The 19,431-nt window shown below is 42.2% G+C and overlaps 1 protein-coding gene across 1 annotated transcript; it reads right to left on the minus strand.

Annotated features, from left to right (window-relative positions):
• Positions 1-2,962: 2,962 nt before the first annotated feature.
• Positions 2,963-16,690, minus strand: LOC141771975 (extracellular matrix protein 2). The gene is made up of 9 exons (XM_074642527.1): positions 16,523-16,690; positions 16,088-16,339; positions 15,729-15,969; positions 15,142-15,257; positions 13,193-13,325; positions 12,960-13,117; positions 12,490-12,629; positions 4,554-4,880; positions 2,963-3,386 (listed from the first exon to the last, which is right to left on the minus strand). Exons 1-9 carry the CDS (start codon positions 16,688-16,690, stop codon positions 3,209-3,211), a joined length of 1,713 nt encoding a protein of 570 aa, XP_074498628.1. The 3' UTR covers positions 2,963-3,208.
• Between the last annotated feature and the right edge of the window lie 2,741 nt (positions 16,691-19,431).

Raw genomic sequence — 19,431 nt, forward strand, 5'->3', positions numbered from 1 at the left:
TTTCACATTACACATTTAAACCACGCGTACTGTGCTCTCATAACCTTGTTAACTTTGTCAGCTGTTTGGCTCTCAATAACCCAGCTTCATTCTCTCTCTTTTTAACTTTCTCCCTCCCTCTGAGGGTGTTTGTAACTCTAGCGTCTGCAGGGGACCTTCTGTTCTTCATTTACAGCTGCTGCTCTCTGTTGAAAACTAATACCTGGAGCGAGCTAGTCAACGCAGCAAGTGCACAGAGCACCAATCAACATTTGATCATTTTAATTATATCCATCACTCTAAGTGACATACTGTAAAGTGTACGCGTCTTTGCACGGGTGGATTAACAAATTAAAGAGACTGCTGCACTTCCATCAGCCCTCATAAAATATTTAGTTTGTTGTTTTTTTGGTGCGAGTTAGACTGCAAGTACGTGAATCGAGGCGTCTACACGTCATGTTCACTTGAACTGAGATTTCTGTAATGATACAGGATGAGAGGATTAAAAGGAATTTGTTGTTCCAGAGAAAACTTGGCTCAGTTACATTCCAAGACTGTGTTAAGGGTATCTGACTCAGAAATGTTACGGGCAAGGCTCTATTTCAAGTCACACATCACAACCCACAGCTCAAGGGGCCGAGATCACCCTTACAAAAAAAGAAGTTTATTCAAGTGTGCTATTAGTATACTTCTTTTAAACTTCAAATAAAAGAGTATGCTTTCAGTTTACTTTTTATGTACTTATCAGAGATATATTTAACAAAATTATACTTAAGTATACTTGGCTTATACTTACAAGTATACAGAAAAGTCTAAGTGTAATTGGCTTATACTGAAAAGTTTGCAGAAAAGTATATTTGGCTAAGTACTATTAGTTCACTTAAAGAAAACTTACAAGTATACTTGCAGTAAAAACTACTAAAGTAGTAATTTACTGAGAGTATACTATAAAGTGTATTTTCATAATCTAAAAAGTGGGCTACAAGCATATAACTAGTAAACTAACAGTATACGTATAAGTTCCCTTGTAGTATAGTTCATATTATAGTTGCAGTACAAAATACAACTTTGTGTACTCAAAGTTTACTACTCTTACATTTAAAGTATATTTAAAAGTATACTTTTATAAACTAAAAAGTGGGCCAATCTAGTCCAAGAAGTATTGAAGTAGTACACTTACAAATATACTACTAGTACATTGATATTAGTATACTTATTACATAAAGTATACTTGGGATTATACTTGAACTATACTTAAAATCGGGGTAGGTAGTATATTTTTGGCATCATTGGGCAAAAATTCCATAATAACCTTTCATCATATTGTAATTTAAGTGTGAAAACTAGACTTCTGCACCTCCTCGTGGCTCTGTTTTCAAGCTTTAAAAATCTAGGTCATTTCAGAGAGAGAGCGTTCCTATTGAGCGTTCTATTCGCTGAGCTCCGGCTGATGGGCGGTGCTTGATATTTCCTCAGCTTATCTCAACGTGGCTGCCGGGTCACAAACATTCTCATTTTACAGCTAAACAGTACAATACAAGATGTTTCTGAAAACATTTGAGGTGAGAAATAGGCATTACATTAACAGAATATTGATTCATATTTGATCACTGCTGCCTAGTTTGACCGTTTGATCAGAGTTCGCCAGTGATTGACAGCTGCTCATAGACGGCAAGACTCCAGCTCGGCTCTGATTGGTTGCTTTCCTCCGGTCTGTGAAATCTTGCAGATGCCATTAGGAGCACCGGAGGACACAGAGGTACATGATTTTTTTCAGATTACCTGTCTCATGCACTACTGTCAGGATATAGTGACCGTATTTATTTTATAAATAAATAACTTTTTGTAATCATATTTGCTCCATTTCTACCCACTGCAGCTTTAAGTTCTCATCAAGACTGCGTTAAAGGTATCTGACACAGAAATGTTATGGGCAAGGCTCTCATTCACATCACACACACACACACACACATCCCAGAGCTTAAGGAGCCGAGATCATAGACATGTTGAGGCAGAAGAATGGTGCATTGTTAGTTATTTTGTACCTAACTGAGCAGGAAGACGAGGGACAAACTGCAGAAGATGGAAAGTGAGATACAGTTGTGGCGATAGATACGCAGAAAGAGAAAGAGAGAACATTGCGATCTGGGAAGTCACTTTGTCAACAAAATTGACAGGACAACAGAGCTACAGTGGCTTTAGTTCCCAAACAGTCAAAGACTGTCTTCCTTTTGCTCTCCTAGCCACATCTTACTGGATTCAACTAGACATGAACTGCTGCTCTTCTCATCTTTCACGGAGCTTAGCGGCTTTCGGAGAACAATTGCTGTATTGTATCCTAAAAGTCAGCTTGCTGTTTGCCCCTTAGTTCCACTAACATGTTCCTCACCTTATGTCTTTCCTCCTGCTGACCCAAATAACGGGCAGCCCCGCTCCTCTCACGCACACATACTTGCACCCCAATTACTGTACACAATCCTACAGTGACTTACGTCATCGCTACATGTTCGGAGGCCCCGACCGAGGCGCCCCCCTCGCTGTCAGAGTCACTCTATGTATTTTTGCTGAGCGGCTGGTGGTGGATGTTTATGTTGGAAGTCATCTGGTGATAGGGAACCTGCGTGATGTTTATATTTTCCTTTCTAATGGGCCCCTTCGGTTCACGCTGTGTCACCAGACATTTTCATTTTCTCTTAGGGACCCCCATGCTGCAGTCCCGAGATCTGACTGCTTCATGACCCCCCAGTAGGCCAATCCCTCTTACATCCAAACACCACTGCTTTATTCCAAAACTACAGGCTCCTCCTGCAAAGCCCCAGACTTAGACTAGAGACATAGGTTAATCCATTTCAGTCTCAAAAGTATCACTTAAATACTTTATACTTGAATGAAAAGACAGTAAAACCACGTTTTGAGCAGAACTGGATTCCACTGCAATGTTTTAACCTTTCACACTTACATAATGATTATTTCCATTACTGTGTAAATTACACATTTGCTTTTAATACCTACAAAAACATTACAGTCATTTCCCTAATTAAAGGTGAGATGTGAAAGAAAAAGATGGGTTTAGGGATGATAACATGATAGCACCCACTGACTAAGCAAACTACATGATAACGCTATTCTTTATGTAAACCCTGCCTTCAGAAAAAAAAAGTATTGAGTAGCTGTATGTCTCGATGACACGTATATTGTCTGTCCAAGTAAGTTCATCCCACTGTGTGGTCTACTGGTCATGTGAGTGCCCCCGTTGTGGATAGAGGACCAGTCCCTGGGCATCAGCGAGACAGGAGAAGGCGTCCGGGGGAATCCTCTCCACCTCCAGCAGATTATTTTCCAAATGGATCGAAGTCAAGGTGGAGCCGGAGTTACGAGGGTGGCACACTCCCCACTGCCTCACCAGCCTGTAACCACAACATACGTACACTTTAATGTAGACATCTGAAGTCGGCACTTTCCTTCCACAACTGCTGATTTGTTAGTTTCCCCCCAAATGCACAAAGAAGTGTGAGCTGTACAAGTGCTTCGGCGGTGTAACAGTTAATAGGGGTCCCCTCTCACTACACTATACACAGTAAGTACACAATGCACTACAAATAAATAAGTCCTGTAGATCTCAGGAGGTCGCACTCGAAACTGCACTTCCTTGGGTCCTCAGCAATACACCCACCAAGTGTGAAGTCGATTGGATGAACGTTTGTCGAGAAAATTTAAGGACATACATACATCAATGTATCCTCATACAACAGTTTGTATGATATCTTACAAAACGTAATTCCTCATTTTTTGTGTGCGTTTTTCTACGAATGTCCAGCAACATGTGATGGGCGTGACAATTTATGATCTTTACATATATACATTCTTTTAAAAATAAACTTCCATCTTCACAGGAAACATGTTTAAGGTTTAAGCAACAAAACTACTTAGTTAGGAAGAGAACAAAAATATTGTGGTTTATAAATAATAATGTATAATAATAATGTATAATAATAATATATAATAACTCTGGAAGTGACGTAACTTAATTATGGAAGTTACGTAACAAAAACGACTATGTTAGGTTTAGGAAAAGATCGTGGTTTGGGTTAAAATAACATGGGAAGTGACGTAAATCAGGTACAAAAATAACGTGGAACACATATGCATTGATTTCGTGGGATATATATATACGAATTACAGTGCATTATTTTCCATAGGTATAGATACGAACGGTGTAGGAGAACAGCGTGCATACATACATACATAGAGACAGACATACATACATACAGACATACAGACATACAGACATACAGACATACAGACAAAGACTCCTTCCATTTCAGTTAGATGATGTGAACTGTTGTTGAAATGTCAGTTTGAATAAATGTGTTTGCAAAAGACACTGAATGTCCCATGATATCCTTCTTTACTTTTTTGCCAAGCTCCTTAGAGTCATTTCCAAAGGGAGCTGCACTAGCAGAGCCAATGGTATTAAGACAGGATTGGGTAACAAGCAAGCAAGCATTTAGCTCATCCCTGCATTATGAAAATCACATTAAACTCTTAAGAATGTATGGAGAGTGTGACTCTACCTGATCTGGTTGTTGTCCAGCCTCAGCACCTGCAGGTTCTTAAACTGTCGAACGCAGCGAGGGACCTCCCCCAGGCGATTGTTGTCCAACAGGAGCTCACCCAGTGAGCGGTACGTTCCCACAAAAGAGACTCGCTCCATGCCCTCATTGCTCAAGGCATTGTGTGATAGTCGGAGGGACTGTAGGCTGGACCGCATGTGACGGAACGTGAAGGCGGCGATGTGACTGATGTTGTTGTGCTGGAGGGTCAGTTTATGGAGACGACGAGGCAGATTCATTGGGACAGAGGTGAACTGGTTGTAAGACAGGTCCAAGGCCTCCATGGACCTGAGAAGAAACACAATCTCAGTCAGATATGTGCAAGGAAACCTTCAAATGGAAATTCTACTTATAGATATTTTTAGCCATGCAAGCTGCATGACTGTATGGACAGCAATGTCAGTCTGTCTGTCCACCACTTTGGTCCAAACTGAGGTATTTCAACAACTATAAGATGGAATGTGATGACATTTTTGACAGACGTTCGTGGCCCACAGAGGATACATCCTACTGACTCTGGTGATCCCCTGACTTTTCTTCTAGCACCAATCAGATCAATGTTTTCACTTTTCCTGTGTTTTGAAGTGGGGTGGTATGAGGTACTTATCCATAGTCAGTGTATTACCTAGATGGCGGTCGGCACGCCCCAGTTTGGAAAGGCAGACAGGAGTACCAACACCGGAGCAAAGCAATATTAGTGCTGTGGACGGGGCCGGCAGAAAAACACATTTTAGCCACCTAAAAGAAAGGCCCACCTAAAAAAAACAATATTAGTTAAAGAGTAACCTATATATTTTCACCGCTCTCACCGACGGGGAACTGAACTGAAAGTGAAACTTATTTATCCTCTCTCCAAAGCCAGCAGGCTCAGTATAGATACGTTTCACTTTCAGTTCAGTTCGCCTTTGGAAAATATTCTAAATATAGCGTACACTTAAATTGATATAATTCTTTTTAGGTGAGCCTTTCTTTTAGGTGGCTAAAATACACTTTTCTGCCGTCCCCGTCCACAGCACTGTATTGCTTTGCTCCGGTGCCGGGGCTCCTATCTGTTTGTTGACGCTTGGGGCCTGTCGACCTTCATCTACTGTAAGTAATACACTGACTATGGATATGTACCTCATACAACCCCACTTCAAAACACCCGAACTATCCCTTTAACATGCCGACACACTAAAGTAAGATGGTGATCATGGTGAACAGTACACCTGCTTAACATCAGCATGTCAGCATGTTTTACAGGGCTCTAGATTAGATATAATACTGGAAGCCCACTTCCACTCTTATTCCAAGGCATTTAACTGCAGACTTCATGTTTTATAGTTTCTGACTCCTGCAAAGCGCTGCTGGGGAGTCTGGAGTGCAGAGTGGGAGGCTGTGGGGGAATCATGGGGAGCAGCAGGGGGGTAAATAATAGGGCCTGGAGGGTGCAATGTAAGAAAGCGTGGCAGTTTGAGGGTGAATTTGTGGCTGAGTGAAGGATAAGGGGTATGAAAATGTTTAGTTTGCGGGAAAGAGAAGACCAGAATTCAGGGGTCTGAGGTGAAGATGCATTACAGGGGTTCAGTGTTTTTCTTGGAAGATCCAACACAGCTGTTGTGAGTTTACAGCGCAGCTCACCGCAGGAGAGGAACCTCATTTCCTGTTCTTCCGCCATTCATAGACCATACTGAACAGCCAATGGGTTCAGAACACCCTCAGGTGGCCAGCCAATGACCACACAGTGGAGTGAAATGGGGACCAATGAGGAGAAAGAGAGTGGATGCAGGAGACGCTCGGACCGGCATCCGTCTGACTGATAGTCGGTGCCTCAGCAGTTCTGCTCCTCGTAAAGGTGACTTACAGTAAGACCTCTGCATTAACTCGCCTCCCTTGAACTTTACGACTCCGGGGTTACATTAATCACCGGTGTTTTTGTGGGGTTTGTATTTCCACGAGATAGATGATGTGTGTCAACGAGAGGGGGTTAAAATCACTAAATCAATCAAAATGCTGCTACGTTGAGCAACTTCTGATCATTTGTCAGAATCACAGGAAAGGTCATAGCTAGCATGAGGCCCTCCTCCCTCTGTTTGGTCAAATAAGGTCCACTATAGACTTCATGAAACCTGAGATAGGTTACATGCCTGTAGTGTAATAAAACATCACATTAATACAACCATAAATGTTTTACTGAAAACAAAGTTAAGACAGGGGAGGGAGCACGATGACAGATTTAACTCAAAACACAAAAACGTACGAGCCAATGTTTTCTATAGTGTATAATCACCTGAAAATAAGAATCGTTGTGTTTTCATTACCTTATAATGAGCCATTTACATCTACATAGGGAGCCGGTCCTCTTCCCAGAGCTGGCTGCCATGTTTCTACAGTAGCCCAGAACGGACAAAACAAACACGAATGGCTCTGGAAAGGTCAGTTTTCGCATTGGCCACCATATTTCTCCTACATTCTTGGCACACGGGAGATGTTTTAGTTGGTTGCAATTTACAACCTCACTGCTAAATGCCGCCAAATCCTACACACTGCACCTTTAACATTTACATATTGTGGCAGTTATTGATTTTTTTGAAAATGTGGTTTCTGCTTGAATTTTAAACCGTGAAATATGTATATATATCGCTCTATCAGCTCCTCAGTACCAGTTCAGACCAGTTGTGGGCTGCTGATTTGTATTCTAAATCTTTGCCAAGAAGCTCAGCAGCAGTCCACCGCTGCTTAGTGCTCCACATGGTATTAATGAGCAGAGAGACACACAGTCCTCTCTTCTCAGAGTCCTCCACCCACTGGCACCTACACACACACACACACACACACATACCCGTGTGCGTGCAACACGATGTGATGAAGAAACACTAATGCACACAAAAGCAAATAAACACGCTCACAGACACAGAGATGTGCCAAGAACATGTAAATGCTAATTCACAGATAGATACCGTACATATTCAAACCAATAGGCACGCAACATGCACTCTCTTTCCTGGATTAATTAATTACTTCATTTCTAAAACATTTATAGAGAGGCAAACAGCAATTACGCAAAACACAAATGTGTTTGTGTGCACAAATGTGTGTGTCCATGTTTTTTGGCCAGAAGCTTGTGGTCTGCTCATCCTCAGGTTGTTGGGTTCTAATGGGAACCAGCACACCGAGGGATACAGAAGTACAAGTACATTACTTACATATACACACAGTTCCATCTGCCAGCACTAACACAAGCTGGTTTATGTACTTTGGTAACCAAACCAGGATAGGTAAGTATTGCCAGGCAGAGTGGCGGTGCCAAGTAGGCTAGATAGAACAAGACTGAAATGATGGATGGATGATAGCGGACTTGTCTTCAGCTACATTATGGTGGAGGCTTCTGTGTGCACTGAATTATGAACATACCGGTAAATTGATATCTGGGAGTATTTTGGGCCATTTGTCACATCTGTCGAAAACAAACTGAAGCACATTTGGTTTAATTTAAAGGAACAGTGTGTAACATTTAGGGGGATCTATTGGCAGAAATGGAATATAATATTAATAAGTACATTTTCTTTACTTTAAAATCCCCTGATAATAAGAATCGTTGTGTTTTCGCTACCTTAGAACGAGCTGTTTATATCTACATAAGGAGCGGGTTCCCTCTCCACGGAGTCCGCCATGTTGCAAAGCCATGTTTCAACAGTAGCCCAGAAGGGACAAACCACTGTTAACTTTTCCTGCATGGGCTGTAGTTGATAACGTTACTCGCTCCCGTTGCCGCCGGTCTCTCTCTCTCTTGCTTCACCACTCACTTCCATGGTGCACACACACACAGGCTCTGCTCCAAATGAGCTACGCTACTCTTACAATAACTGGCTCTAGAGAAGGCCGTTCGCGTTTTCGCGTCGGCCACCGTAGTTCTCCAACACGCTTGGCACACGGGAGAGCTTTCAGTTGGTTGCAATCTCCTCACCTCACTGCTAGATACCACCAGATCCTACACACCGGACCTTTGAGGACACAATATGACATTAATAGTTTACTGCAGTGGTACATAATATATAGTGTCTATCCATTGTGAGTATTCGTATGTGTTTGTAACCAAAAAGGAAACCCTTAAATGAAAATCAAAGATGACTTAAATTAAAGTCAGAGGTTTTCACTGATGCTTCAGCGTAGTTGGTGTGTGTTTGTGTGCTGCTTGCTTTACCATTTATGTAAGCTTGTTACAAAACCAATTTTGCTGGTCCGAAGCTAAAAGAGCTTTCGTTACAAGTCCTGTCAGGCTCAAAACAAAACTACACACACACACACGTCTTATCAGCGAACCTGTGTCTACATGCAGTCGGTCTGAGCCCGCAGTGGGGGTAAATTTACGCAGAGGTCCTCTCCAACGACAACCCCTCTCCATCAAAGTGACACAACTAATGAAAACCAAATGGACAAAAAAAAATCATTCCATCAGCCATCTGTTTCGACACAAACTAAGATGAAATAAGTCACCGCTTCTGTCTCGGTATTTAACACTGCCAGAGTAGTTTTATTAGATCATTTTTAAGCTGATGACACATTTATAAGTCTATTATGCTAAGCTGTAGAACATCATGTTGTGTTACATAGTTGAAGCAGAAGGTCCACATTACCATAATTTTCCCAATAAAAATGTTTGACGGCATGAATAAAAAACTGCAATTGAAAACATATTACCCATGAAATATATATATATATATGAATGAGTGATGTTTATGCAGCTTTAATCAGTGGAAGTAATGTAAAACATGCTATGGTTCTGTCAGTGAACATGCAGAGTTGGAGTCAGGTCTGTCAGCTGGCTGCAGCGACGTGATCACTGGTGTGTTTTGATCGACAGGAGGGCGAGCGGATATCGAGGCATTTCAGACCCTTATTTGAGCTGACAGGTTCATAAAGAGCCAGGAGAAGATGTGTGTGTGTGAGTGTGTGTGTGTGTGCGTGTGTATGTGTGTGTTTGTGTGTGTGTGTGTGTGTGTGTGTGTGTGTGTGTGTGTGTGTGTGTGTGTGTGTGTGTGTGTGTGTGTGTGTGTGTGTGTGTGTGTGTGTGTGTGTGTGTGTGTGCGTGTGTTTGTGTGTGTGCGTGTGTTTTAGATTTGCATCAGTGTGTTTAAAGATGAAAGCTGCTGATTGTGCCCCTGAGGAGACGCATCTGCAAGTACAGAAGTGTTATCAGCAAAATGTACTTTAAGTATCAAAAGTGCTCATGATGCAGAAAATGTCACCTGTGGGAGTTATATTATGATATATTATATTATTTAATCATTTTTACTGATGCTTTGATGTGTAAATAGCATTTTTACTGTTTATATATATAATCCATTACATATCTTACTATGTGTGTAAAAACAAAGTAACTAGTAACTAAATCTGAGGTGGAGTAAAAAGTACAATAATTGAAGGTACAGTGTGAAGGATTTGGCGACATCTAGTGGTGTGGCTCCAGATTGCAACCAACGGAGTACCCCTCCACTCACTCTTCCTTTCCAAGACTGCGGTAATGTGAGTTGCAAAACCGTGGTAACGCCGTTCACCATCCTTACAATGATAACACTACTTTAGGAGTAACGGAAGTCAGGCAGCGTCTGGCGATACCCCGGTTTTGCACTCTGCGGCTCACATTACCGCAGTTTCACAAGCATGTCGGAGAACTACGGTGGCCTTTAGGTTAACGTAAAAACGCTAAAGTCTCTCTCTAGAGCCAGTGTTTGGTTTGTCTGTTCTGGGCTACTGTAGAAACATAGCGGAGCAACATGGTGGACTCCGTGAAGAGGACACACTCCCTATGCAGATATGAAGGGCTCATTCTAAGCTAACAAAAAAACCTTACGATTCTTAGTTTCAGTTAATTATACACTAATGAAAACATAGTAATGAATATTATATTCCATTTCTGCTAATAGATCCCCCAAATGTTACGTACTGTTCCTTTAAATAAACAAAAAAGTATAGTGAAAGAAACCCTAAAAGTACCATATTTGGTAATACTCAAGTCAAGTACAAGAACCTAAAAACTATACTGAAGTACATCGCTGAAGTATAATTAATTCCACCACCGGTTGTTAAGCATGTGCGTATGCTTACAGGATGGTCACACATTGGCAGCAATTGTAAACACACCCAGGGGAACTCAAACTAAAGACAGATCTGGGATAAGTTTGCTGAGAAACAGAAAATGTGAAACAGATCCCAGGTACAAACTGAACTCCCCAGCTCCATGTAACCTCCACTCGTACCTCCAGTCGATGAACCCCAGCAGGAGGCAGCAATAACACCGACTGACTCCATGACATGAAACAGAGGCACTCCACTAACCAGAACCAGCACACGGCAGTTTATTTTATCATTAAGCTCTGTTTCAGTCCCTCTCTGTATATTTCTCCACACACCTCTGCAGAGCTACACGATGAAGACATTTATCCACAAGTACTTCAGTGTGGATTTAATTATTAAATGTCAGCAGAGTAACATATAATCCAACAACAGGGAGGAGTCTCGTTTAATGCCACTATGGTCTCGCTAATGACCTTTGCCCTTTAAGGAATCAGCTCCTGCTTTGTTAGTGGAGTTCATGTTGAATATGTCCCCACTCTCTTGTCTATGCGGTGCTGAAGGAAACATTTTTGAAATGGAGGACCAGCTGATAAGCCTGCAGTGCCGATGGGAAGAACGCTGCTCTCGCCACTAATGAGGTCAAGTGTCAGATGTCAAATACGTTCGAGTCAGAAGTCAAGCGAAGGCTCGGAGTGCTGCCTATAAGTGTCTCCACTCAGATTCTTTCTTTCTTCACAGAATCTCTCTGTGGACATGTGTTTTACTGTTTCAATGTTTGATTACAAGACCTCATCATTTCTTCAGTCAAACTTCCCCTGAATATATTTCACCAATTTCCTATTTCTAGTTCCTCGTTCACACAATCATTTAGTCAAACAGTAAAATCCAACGATTCTCCAGTTGTACTTTCTTGTCTTTCTTCAGTACTTTTTTCTCCCCTCCCTGAAGCTCCCACTGTGGTTCACAAGGATCCCAGGGAGCAAAGAAAAAAACCCACTGGAATCCACTATATTTAAACAACAGACTCACACACACACACACACACACACCACCGCCACCATAAACACACAGTGAGACATGCGTACACAAACAGACACATACAGGCACACTGTTGCCCTCAAGCTCTCCCTCACACGCCTGCTCATCTAAGTACACAAGGTCAGCTGTCATAACTTCTGTGATATGTGTGCATGTGTGGTATGCGTGTGTCTGCGTGTGTGGGTGTGTGTGGGTGTGAGAGAGAAAGAAAATATTCCTGTGAATCAGTCAGAGCGTCAGCCAAAGAACTGAAATCAAAAGTACTGATCCGGATTTGTGTGTGTGAGTGTGTTTATGTTCATTTCTGTGCGCGAAACAGAGCCGCCAGCCTCGTCTGCTGATATTAATGATAGAAATAGTAATCTGATCTGTCAGAGGATTTATCATCTTTTGATGGAAATGTTCAAATATTTAAGTACTACAACCATCAACTGATAAGTGCTTAAATGTAAAAAATTATAACAAAAGTGTTCAGAATCCCAAACAACACCAGTCTACCCTCTTGTGGCTGGTTGAGGAACTGTAGAACATTATTATTTTTGGTGAAATGGTAAATGGACTTGCATTTATATAGCGCCTTTCCAGTCTTCTGACCTTTCAAAGCGCATTCAGTCAGCATTCACCCACTCACACACACATTCATACACTGATGGCAGAGGCTGCAATGCAACGTGCGAACCTGCCCTTCAGGATCTGATGGAAGGATGGATGGATGGATGGATGGATGGATGGATGGATGGATGGATGGATGGATGGATGGATGGATGGATGGATGGATGAATGGACGGTTGGATGGACGTACCTGAGACGGGTCCATGCGTGGTTAGCGATGCTTTGCTCATGCAGCAGGTTGTGACTCAGGTCCAGCACTCTCAAATGGACACAGCCCCTCAGCGCCTCCTCTGTCACCTCCTCAATCAGATTTTCATTCATCTCCAGCTCCTACACAAAGAGAAGAGACACACATACATTTATATCTACATAGGGAGCGGTTTCCCTCTCCACGGAGTCCGCCATGTTGCACCACCACGTTTCTACAGTAGCCCAGAAGGGACAAACCAAACACTGTTAACTTTCCCTGCTTAGGCCGAAGTCGATAACATTACTCGCTCCCGTCGCCGCCGCTCTCTCTTCCTTGCTTCACCACTCACTTCCCACTTGCTCCAACTCAAGTCAACTCAAAACACTACTAGATACCGCCAGATCCTACACACTGGACCTTTAAAGAGGAAGATTTTCCCTCTAGGATTCAGTAAAGTGACACCTGTGCACCTGAAGAGAGGGAGGAAGGCCCAGAGGGAGGGAACGGAAGCGGTTGTTGTCCAACTTGAGGTCCAGAAGTCTCTCTAGAGGTCTGAAGGCCAGTGGTGACACGCTGCCCTCGTGGAGGGTGTTCTCCTCCAGCTCCAAAGTCAACAGGTTCATCAAACCTAGAGGAGGGATACTAAATTATATTATTTTCATACAAGATCTTTCTCTGCCATGTACACAGACACAAATCCCACCTTTGAAACAAAGAGGGCCGAGTGCACTGAGCTTGTTGTCGTTCATCTTGAGCTCCTCCAGAGATGGCGGCAGCGCTGGGACCCTGGTAAGCTGGTTGCTGTCGAGGTTCAGCTTCTTCAGAAAGGTCAAGTTCTACATGACACGCAGCAAAAAGGAGGAGTCAGAAAGATAAAACAGAGAAACTGGATACTCCGTAATCCATAATTTTCCATCCCGACTTGCCGAGAAGGACACAATCACAGAGTTCACAGAAATACACCAAATCTGTGCATCTCTGCCATGTCATCTATCATGTTGTATTTTTAGTAAAGCCACTCTGTGTGGCTCCGGTGTGGTTGGTGTGTGTCAACTAAAAGCAGTGGACTGAATCTTTTGCAGGATCCCTCGAGCCAGTCCATCAGTCCTCTGTCATTACCGGGAAGTGAGCACAAAATGAAGAAGAGAAAAAAATTCCTCCAAAAATAATTTGGTTTTATTCTCCACATCATTGGCTGCAGCTGTTTTCCAACAGGTCTGTCCAGCCAATACTGTGAGAGGACGCTGATGGCGGCGCCTAATGATTGGTCAGAGCGTGGCGGGCTGCCTCGGCGTGGTCAGGATCTGAGTTTGGCCTGTGGTCATTTAGAGGTTAGACCAGAGGTTATTCTTAGAACGGATTAGTTAATGCAATTTCCAGTGCTCTTTTATTACCGTAATGATACAGGATACAGACTGCTTTTCATTTTAATTAGATGCGAAGTGACTTATAAAACTGGCTTGTAACTCACAAACTCACTCATTCACATGTAGCAGGCTGCAGATTCTCCACAAGAGGGAGCTTTTTTAGGTCAATATCTATACAGTTTATGGTCAATATTAGACTCATTCTACACATGCTTACCTACACCACCTATAGGAAAATAAAATAATAGTAGCTGCAGTTTAAACCTGCAGGTGTAGACATGACAGTGTTGGAAGAAGTTATATCTGCTGCAGTCATAACATTTGCACCACCTGCAGGCAGTGAGCTTTATTGCAGTGGCTTTATTTGAATAGTGTCTGTTTTTTGCTTTCTATCTGTGTTGCGGATTGACATCATCACTCTAACCTCCAGTGGATATTTAACACTCAGTTAAATACTCAAAATAGAATTCAGCTTTTATCTCTCAAACATCATATTTTAGCTGTAAGGGTTTCTACAGTAGCCCAGAACGGACAAACCAAACACTGGTTCTCGAGAGAGCCTTTCACGTTTTTGGAAGGCCACCGTAGTTCTCCGACATGTGATACTGTGGTAACGTGAGCAGCAGAGTACGAAACCGTGCTAACGCCAGCCGTCGTCTGACTTCCGTTGCTCCTAAAGTAGTGTTGTATTATGGTAAGGATGGCCTCTGAGCGAGGCGAACGGCGTTACCACAGTTTTGCACTCGGCGGCTGGTACTCAGTTGGTTGCAATTTGCAACCACAACACTAGATGCCGCCAAATCCTACACACTGCACCTTTAAGTTTATAGTTCAAATATGTAGCACAAAAAAACAACTGAATTTAGTAACCTAATTTGCAAATTGTTGTTTGTTTTCCTTTAGGCTCTGCCTCTCCTATTTGTTTTTTTCTCTTTTGGAGACGTGATGACACTTAGTATTTATTTAAAACAAAAAAAGCTACAGTTGTAACACTCCCTTGTGCGTAGGTAGAGCAGGCTGGACTGGTACTTCAGGTTTGAGACTGTAGAAGCTCTGCAGTTAAGATTGAATGGATCGAGTTTTGGATGCATCCCATCAATGTGACACTATGTTCCCTTTTGCATTTGTATCACACGGCACATACATTATGTAACATTGCTTTGAAGCAAGAACAAGTAACCCTCAATTAAACATAAAGAGTGCACATTTATGGGTGTGATGTACTTGCAGATGAGTATTAGACTGAGACCGTTTAGACTGACAGTGAAGAAGAGGTGTTACTCACAGACAGGGGGTTTTGGCTGAACGACTCGTCGTCCAGTTTGTTTTTGCTCAGGTCCAGCGTGTCCAGGTTTGGCACACCAGAGAAAACTTGTGGAGCGATGCTTCGGATGTTGTTCTCTTTAAAGATAAATCACATGGTATGACATATGATGAAGTACATGTGGTGGAAGTATACAATATGGCTTGTACAGCCATTTCACATGAGTATGTGGTCATGTCATGTTGACATATATCTGTGCTGGAACTTTTGTTTTGATGTAAATAATATGTCAATGAACTTTGTTATTTTAGTTTTCAGTTCTTGAACTATACTTTTCTTGCCAAATACTAAGTACTACTGTTGAGACATCAAAGTGGAAACAAATTTAAATACATGGCCAGTGGCATCAAAGTGGGAATCAGAGCTACTGGAAACCTTAATAAATAAGCTGATCTACTAATAAACCAGTTCATATCTAATCAATATCACGGCTGTATTACTTTTTATAGAATCCACTTCTATTCTGTACCATCCCACCAAGCACAAACATGCCTCATTTTGTATGATGCATCTACCACCACAACATACATACACACACATACACACACCTGCCATGTCCAGATTTGTGGCCAGCAGGTTGTGGATGATTGGCAGGTGAGTCATGCCGACGCCCCTGCAGCTGATCTCTCTGTCAGCAGTCTGACACTCGCTGAGATGAGGAGACTCTGTAGAGCTGGAGTAGGTTTCTGTTTGATTGCTGGGGGCCTCAGTTGCCTCTTCTTCTTCTTCTTCCTCTTCCTCTTCCTCTTCCTCTTCCTCTTCCTCTTCCTCTTCCTCCTCCTCCTCCTCCTCCTCCTCCTCCTCCTCTTCCTGACACAGAAGATTAAAAGAGAAATTGCATTACAGAAAATTGTTTCATGAATGATTCAATGAACTAAAGCAAAGCAACAGCCTTATTTGTACACACCTCTTCCTCCTCTTCTTCCTCTTCTTCTTCTTCTTCATCATCATCATCATCGTCATCATCATCATCATCATCATCATCATCATCGTCATCATCATCATCGTCATCATCTTCTTCCTCCTCTTGTGCTTTCCCTTGATCCATCAGCCGCCGCTTATCAGCATGAAGCTCCTTAAGAGCAGCCATGAGAGCGCTGGTCTCCTCCTCTCCTCTTCCTCGCTTCCTCCAGCCCGTCAGGGGTCGTCCCAACCCTGCCTGCAATAAGCAGCAGAAAGTCACTGACATGATTCAACAAAGGAGCAAATCAACGTATGACATGAGTGAAAATACGTTTAAAAACTGCCTAGATGGAAGATCAAATGTGCAAATTTTTTTTTTTTAAGATATATATTTATAAATATGCATTTCTGTGTTCACATGGTAGAACAAGAGTCATACTATTCTATAGGCATTGGCCTCCACTGTAGCTGCGTGTTTCCTCTTCCCCCAGGCATCTCTCCTTCCTCTACCAGTCTCCAGCTTCCGGAAATCAACTCCTTGATGCTTCCTCTCCTCCTCTGCCTCCATTTGGAGAAGCTCATCCTCACTCTCTTCTTCGCCAATCATAAAGCAAAGCAGAAAAAGAAAATTAAAGACTTTAAAAAAAAAAAAATCACTGCTGTGTACGCTAAATAACGTAAAGCAATTTCAGCTATTAACACATATATTGGCCAAGATTATGCAGACAGAAACAGGCAGCATTTGAAAGATAAAAACTCATCTCACCAGCAGGGAGGGTCACACTTGATGCGTATATATCCAACACGCTCACTCCTGTGTCGATTCCTGGTGGACGAACGGCTGCTGTTTCTAATTCAGGTGTCTCAGAAGAGGTTTCCATGTCGTGCAAAGAGTTTAGGCTTTGTCCTGATAAAACTGTGCCACAGAGACATATGAGCGTGATCCATGTCCTTGGCATCTGCATTGTTAAATATTTACTCAATGAAAGCTGTTTCAGTTGTAGTTAGAAGTCCAAAACTTTTAGATTTCCGGTGCTGAAGCGAGGATGAAGCAAATCCACAGAATTATTGTCTGCACTGGTGATGCCAAATGGAAGAAACTACGTGAGCAGCAGTCGACGTGAGAGTTTACACAAGAGGATACACCACTATAATTACAGTAAAAGCTGTACTAACCATATTGCACATGCCCCCAACCCAAAAGTGAATGCTGAATTGAAAGAGCAGGAGGACGGGAAGGAATATCTAGGAGGCGGAGAGGTCAAAAAATAAACTCTCACGTTGTTAATAAAGGCTCGCTCATGGCACCACGAACTATACACAGACCCGCCCTGCTCCTCCTCGTCTCCTCACTCTTTCATAACTGTCTGCTAACATGAGGTGGAAAGCAGAGACACGAGAGACGGGACAGGAGGCAAAAGATAGAAACACAATAAGTTTCATACGAGTGTGATAGATTCTAGTCGGAGACATTATCACAGATTTGTGATCCACTGTCAGTTTTGTGTTTTTCTCCCCGACTGTATCAGATTGACCTTTTCCAAACAAGACACAGGGTTGGTAGACAGTTCAGGTCGGAGCCAACCATGTTTGGCCAAGCTCCACTATGGCATCTATGTATGAAAGCAAACACGACCTCTGAGAGGTGAACAATGAGCCCGTCTTTACATTCTGCACACACAATACTGTCTGTACGTGCACACACACTGTGATGCTTACACATGTACATCCTCACACTCAAACCGCTAAGCCAAGCAGGTGCCACTGGCTGAGTGTTGAGCCAAACTGGGATTTTCACTGTGGGGTGACACCTGCTGACAGCCCCTCTTTATTTACTCAGTAACCACACACTAAATCTGTCAAAATGTGTGTGCGACGTGTTGTCATGTCCCAGACAACGGCTTCTGTGATCAACGAGACGTCTGAATTATGATCATTTCTGATCATATCAATGAAGTAGACTAGTAATTTAGGTATTAATTCTTGTTTTTCTGCACCTGAAGCTCAGCAGATGAGACCACAGAAGAAATCCAGACTTATTCCAAATGGCACATTGGACAACTTATCAGTAAACAGTGAAACACAGGTCCCTTCCAAGTTAAATAGTGAGGTGTCCAAAGACTATTCATTTAAATCTTGACAGGAACATGCAGTAATCCATTGACCACATTCAACCCCTTCCTTAACCTCAATCTGACAACACCCTAGATTAACAATTTCCACAGCAGAGGCCTACGATTCATCGCTTCTTCGGTGACTGGTTGACACAAAGGACTTTTACCATCTCTGCTGTGGCCTATTGTCCTTTCTCTGCCATCGTAGCACAACTTTACTACCTTGTCCTAGACCAGGTCAGCAACCTGCGGCTCCGGAGCCACATGCGGCTCTTTAGCCCCTCTCCAGTGGCTCCCTGTGGATTTTTAAAAATGGAAATGAATAATTGGTTTTTGTTTAGATTTATATTTTATTTATCATTGTTGTAGGTCTATGGTACGACGGTACGATGGAGTATTAGGGCCACATTGAGGAAAAAAATTAATCTGAGATTTCGAGAATAAAGTCATAATATTATAAAGTAGTAATTTTACGTGTTTTTTCTTTTTTTCTCGTAAAGTTATTACTTTATTTTCGTAATATTACGACTTTTTTTCTCGTAAAGACATGACTTTATTCTCGTAACATTACGACTTTTTTCCCGTAATATTACAACTTTTTTTCTTGTAAAGTCATGAATTTATTTTCGTAATATTTACGACTTTTTTACTCGTTAAGTTATGACTTCATTCTGAAAAAAGCTGATTTTTTTCCCCTCAATGTGGCCCTAATACTCCGTCGCACATTTGCACTTTGGCCCTCACTGCATTAGACTTATATACTTAGACTATAAACTGTGTTACCTTCATCACAATGCTCAAATGTTTTGCGGCTCCAGACAGAGCCAAAAATGGCTCTTTTGATAGTTAAGGTTGCTGACCCCTGGGCTAGACAGTCTGACCACTAGCCAGCTCTACAACATGTCTGTAAAACCCACATGTAGCAAACAGTCATCAACTTTAAAAACGAGACTAGGAGTCTACAGCCACACTAGCAGCTCTGTGAGATTGCACTTTAGTACAGTAATGCTGTGAGCTGAATGCTAAAGTCCACCAAATGTTCACCATATTAGTTCGGTGTTGCAAGCCAACACTTGCTAGTTGAGATGAGGTGGATGGAAATGTGTTCGTTTTGCAACTAGGGCTACGTTTTTCTTTTTACTTTTAGTATATAGGCAGCTGCCTTTACAAAGTACATACTTTTGCATGCAGTATGCTACAATTGGGACATACTACTTCATCAAAACATCGCACC

This window comes from Sebastes fasciatus, chromosome 8 (genome assembly GCF_043250625.1).
Source record: "Sebastes fasciatus isolate fSebFas1 chromosome 8, fSebFas1.pri, whole genome shotgun sequence".
NCBI lineage: Eukaryota > Metazoa > Chordata > Actinopteri > Perciformes > Sebastidae > Sebastes > Sebastes fasciatus.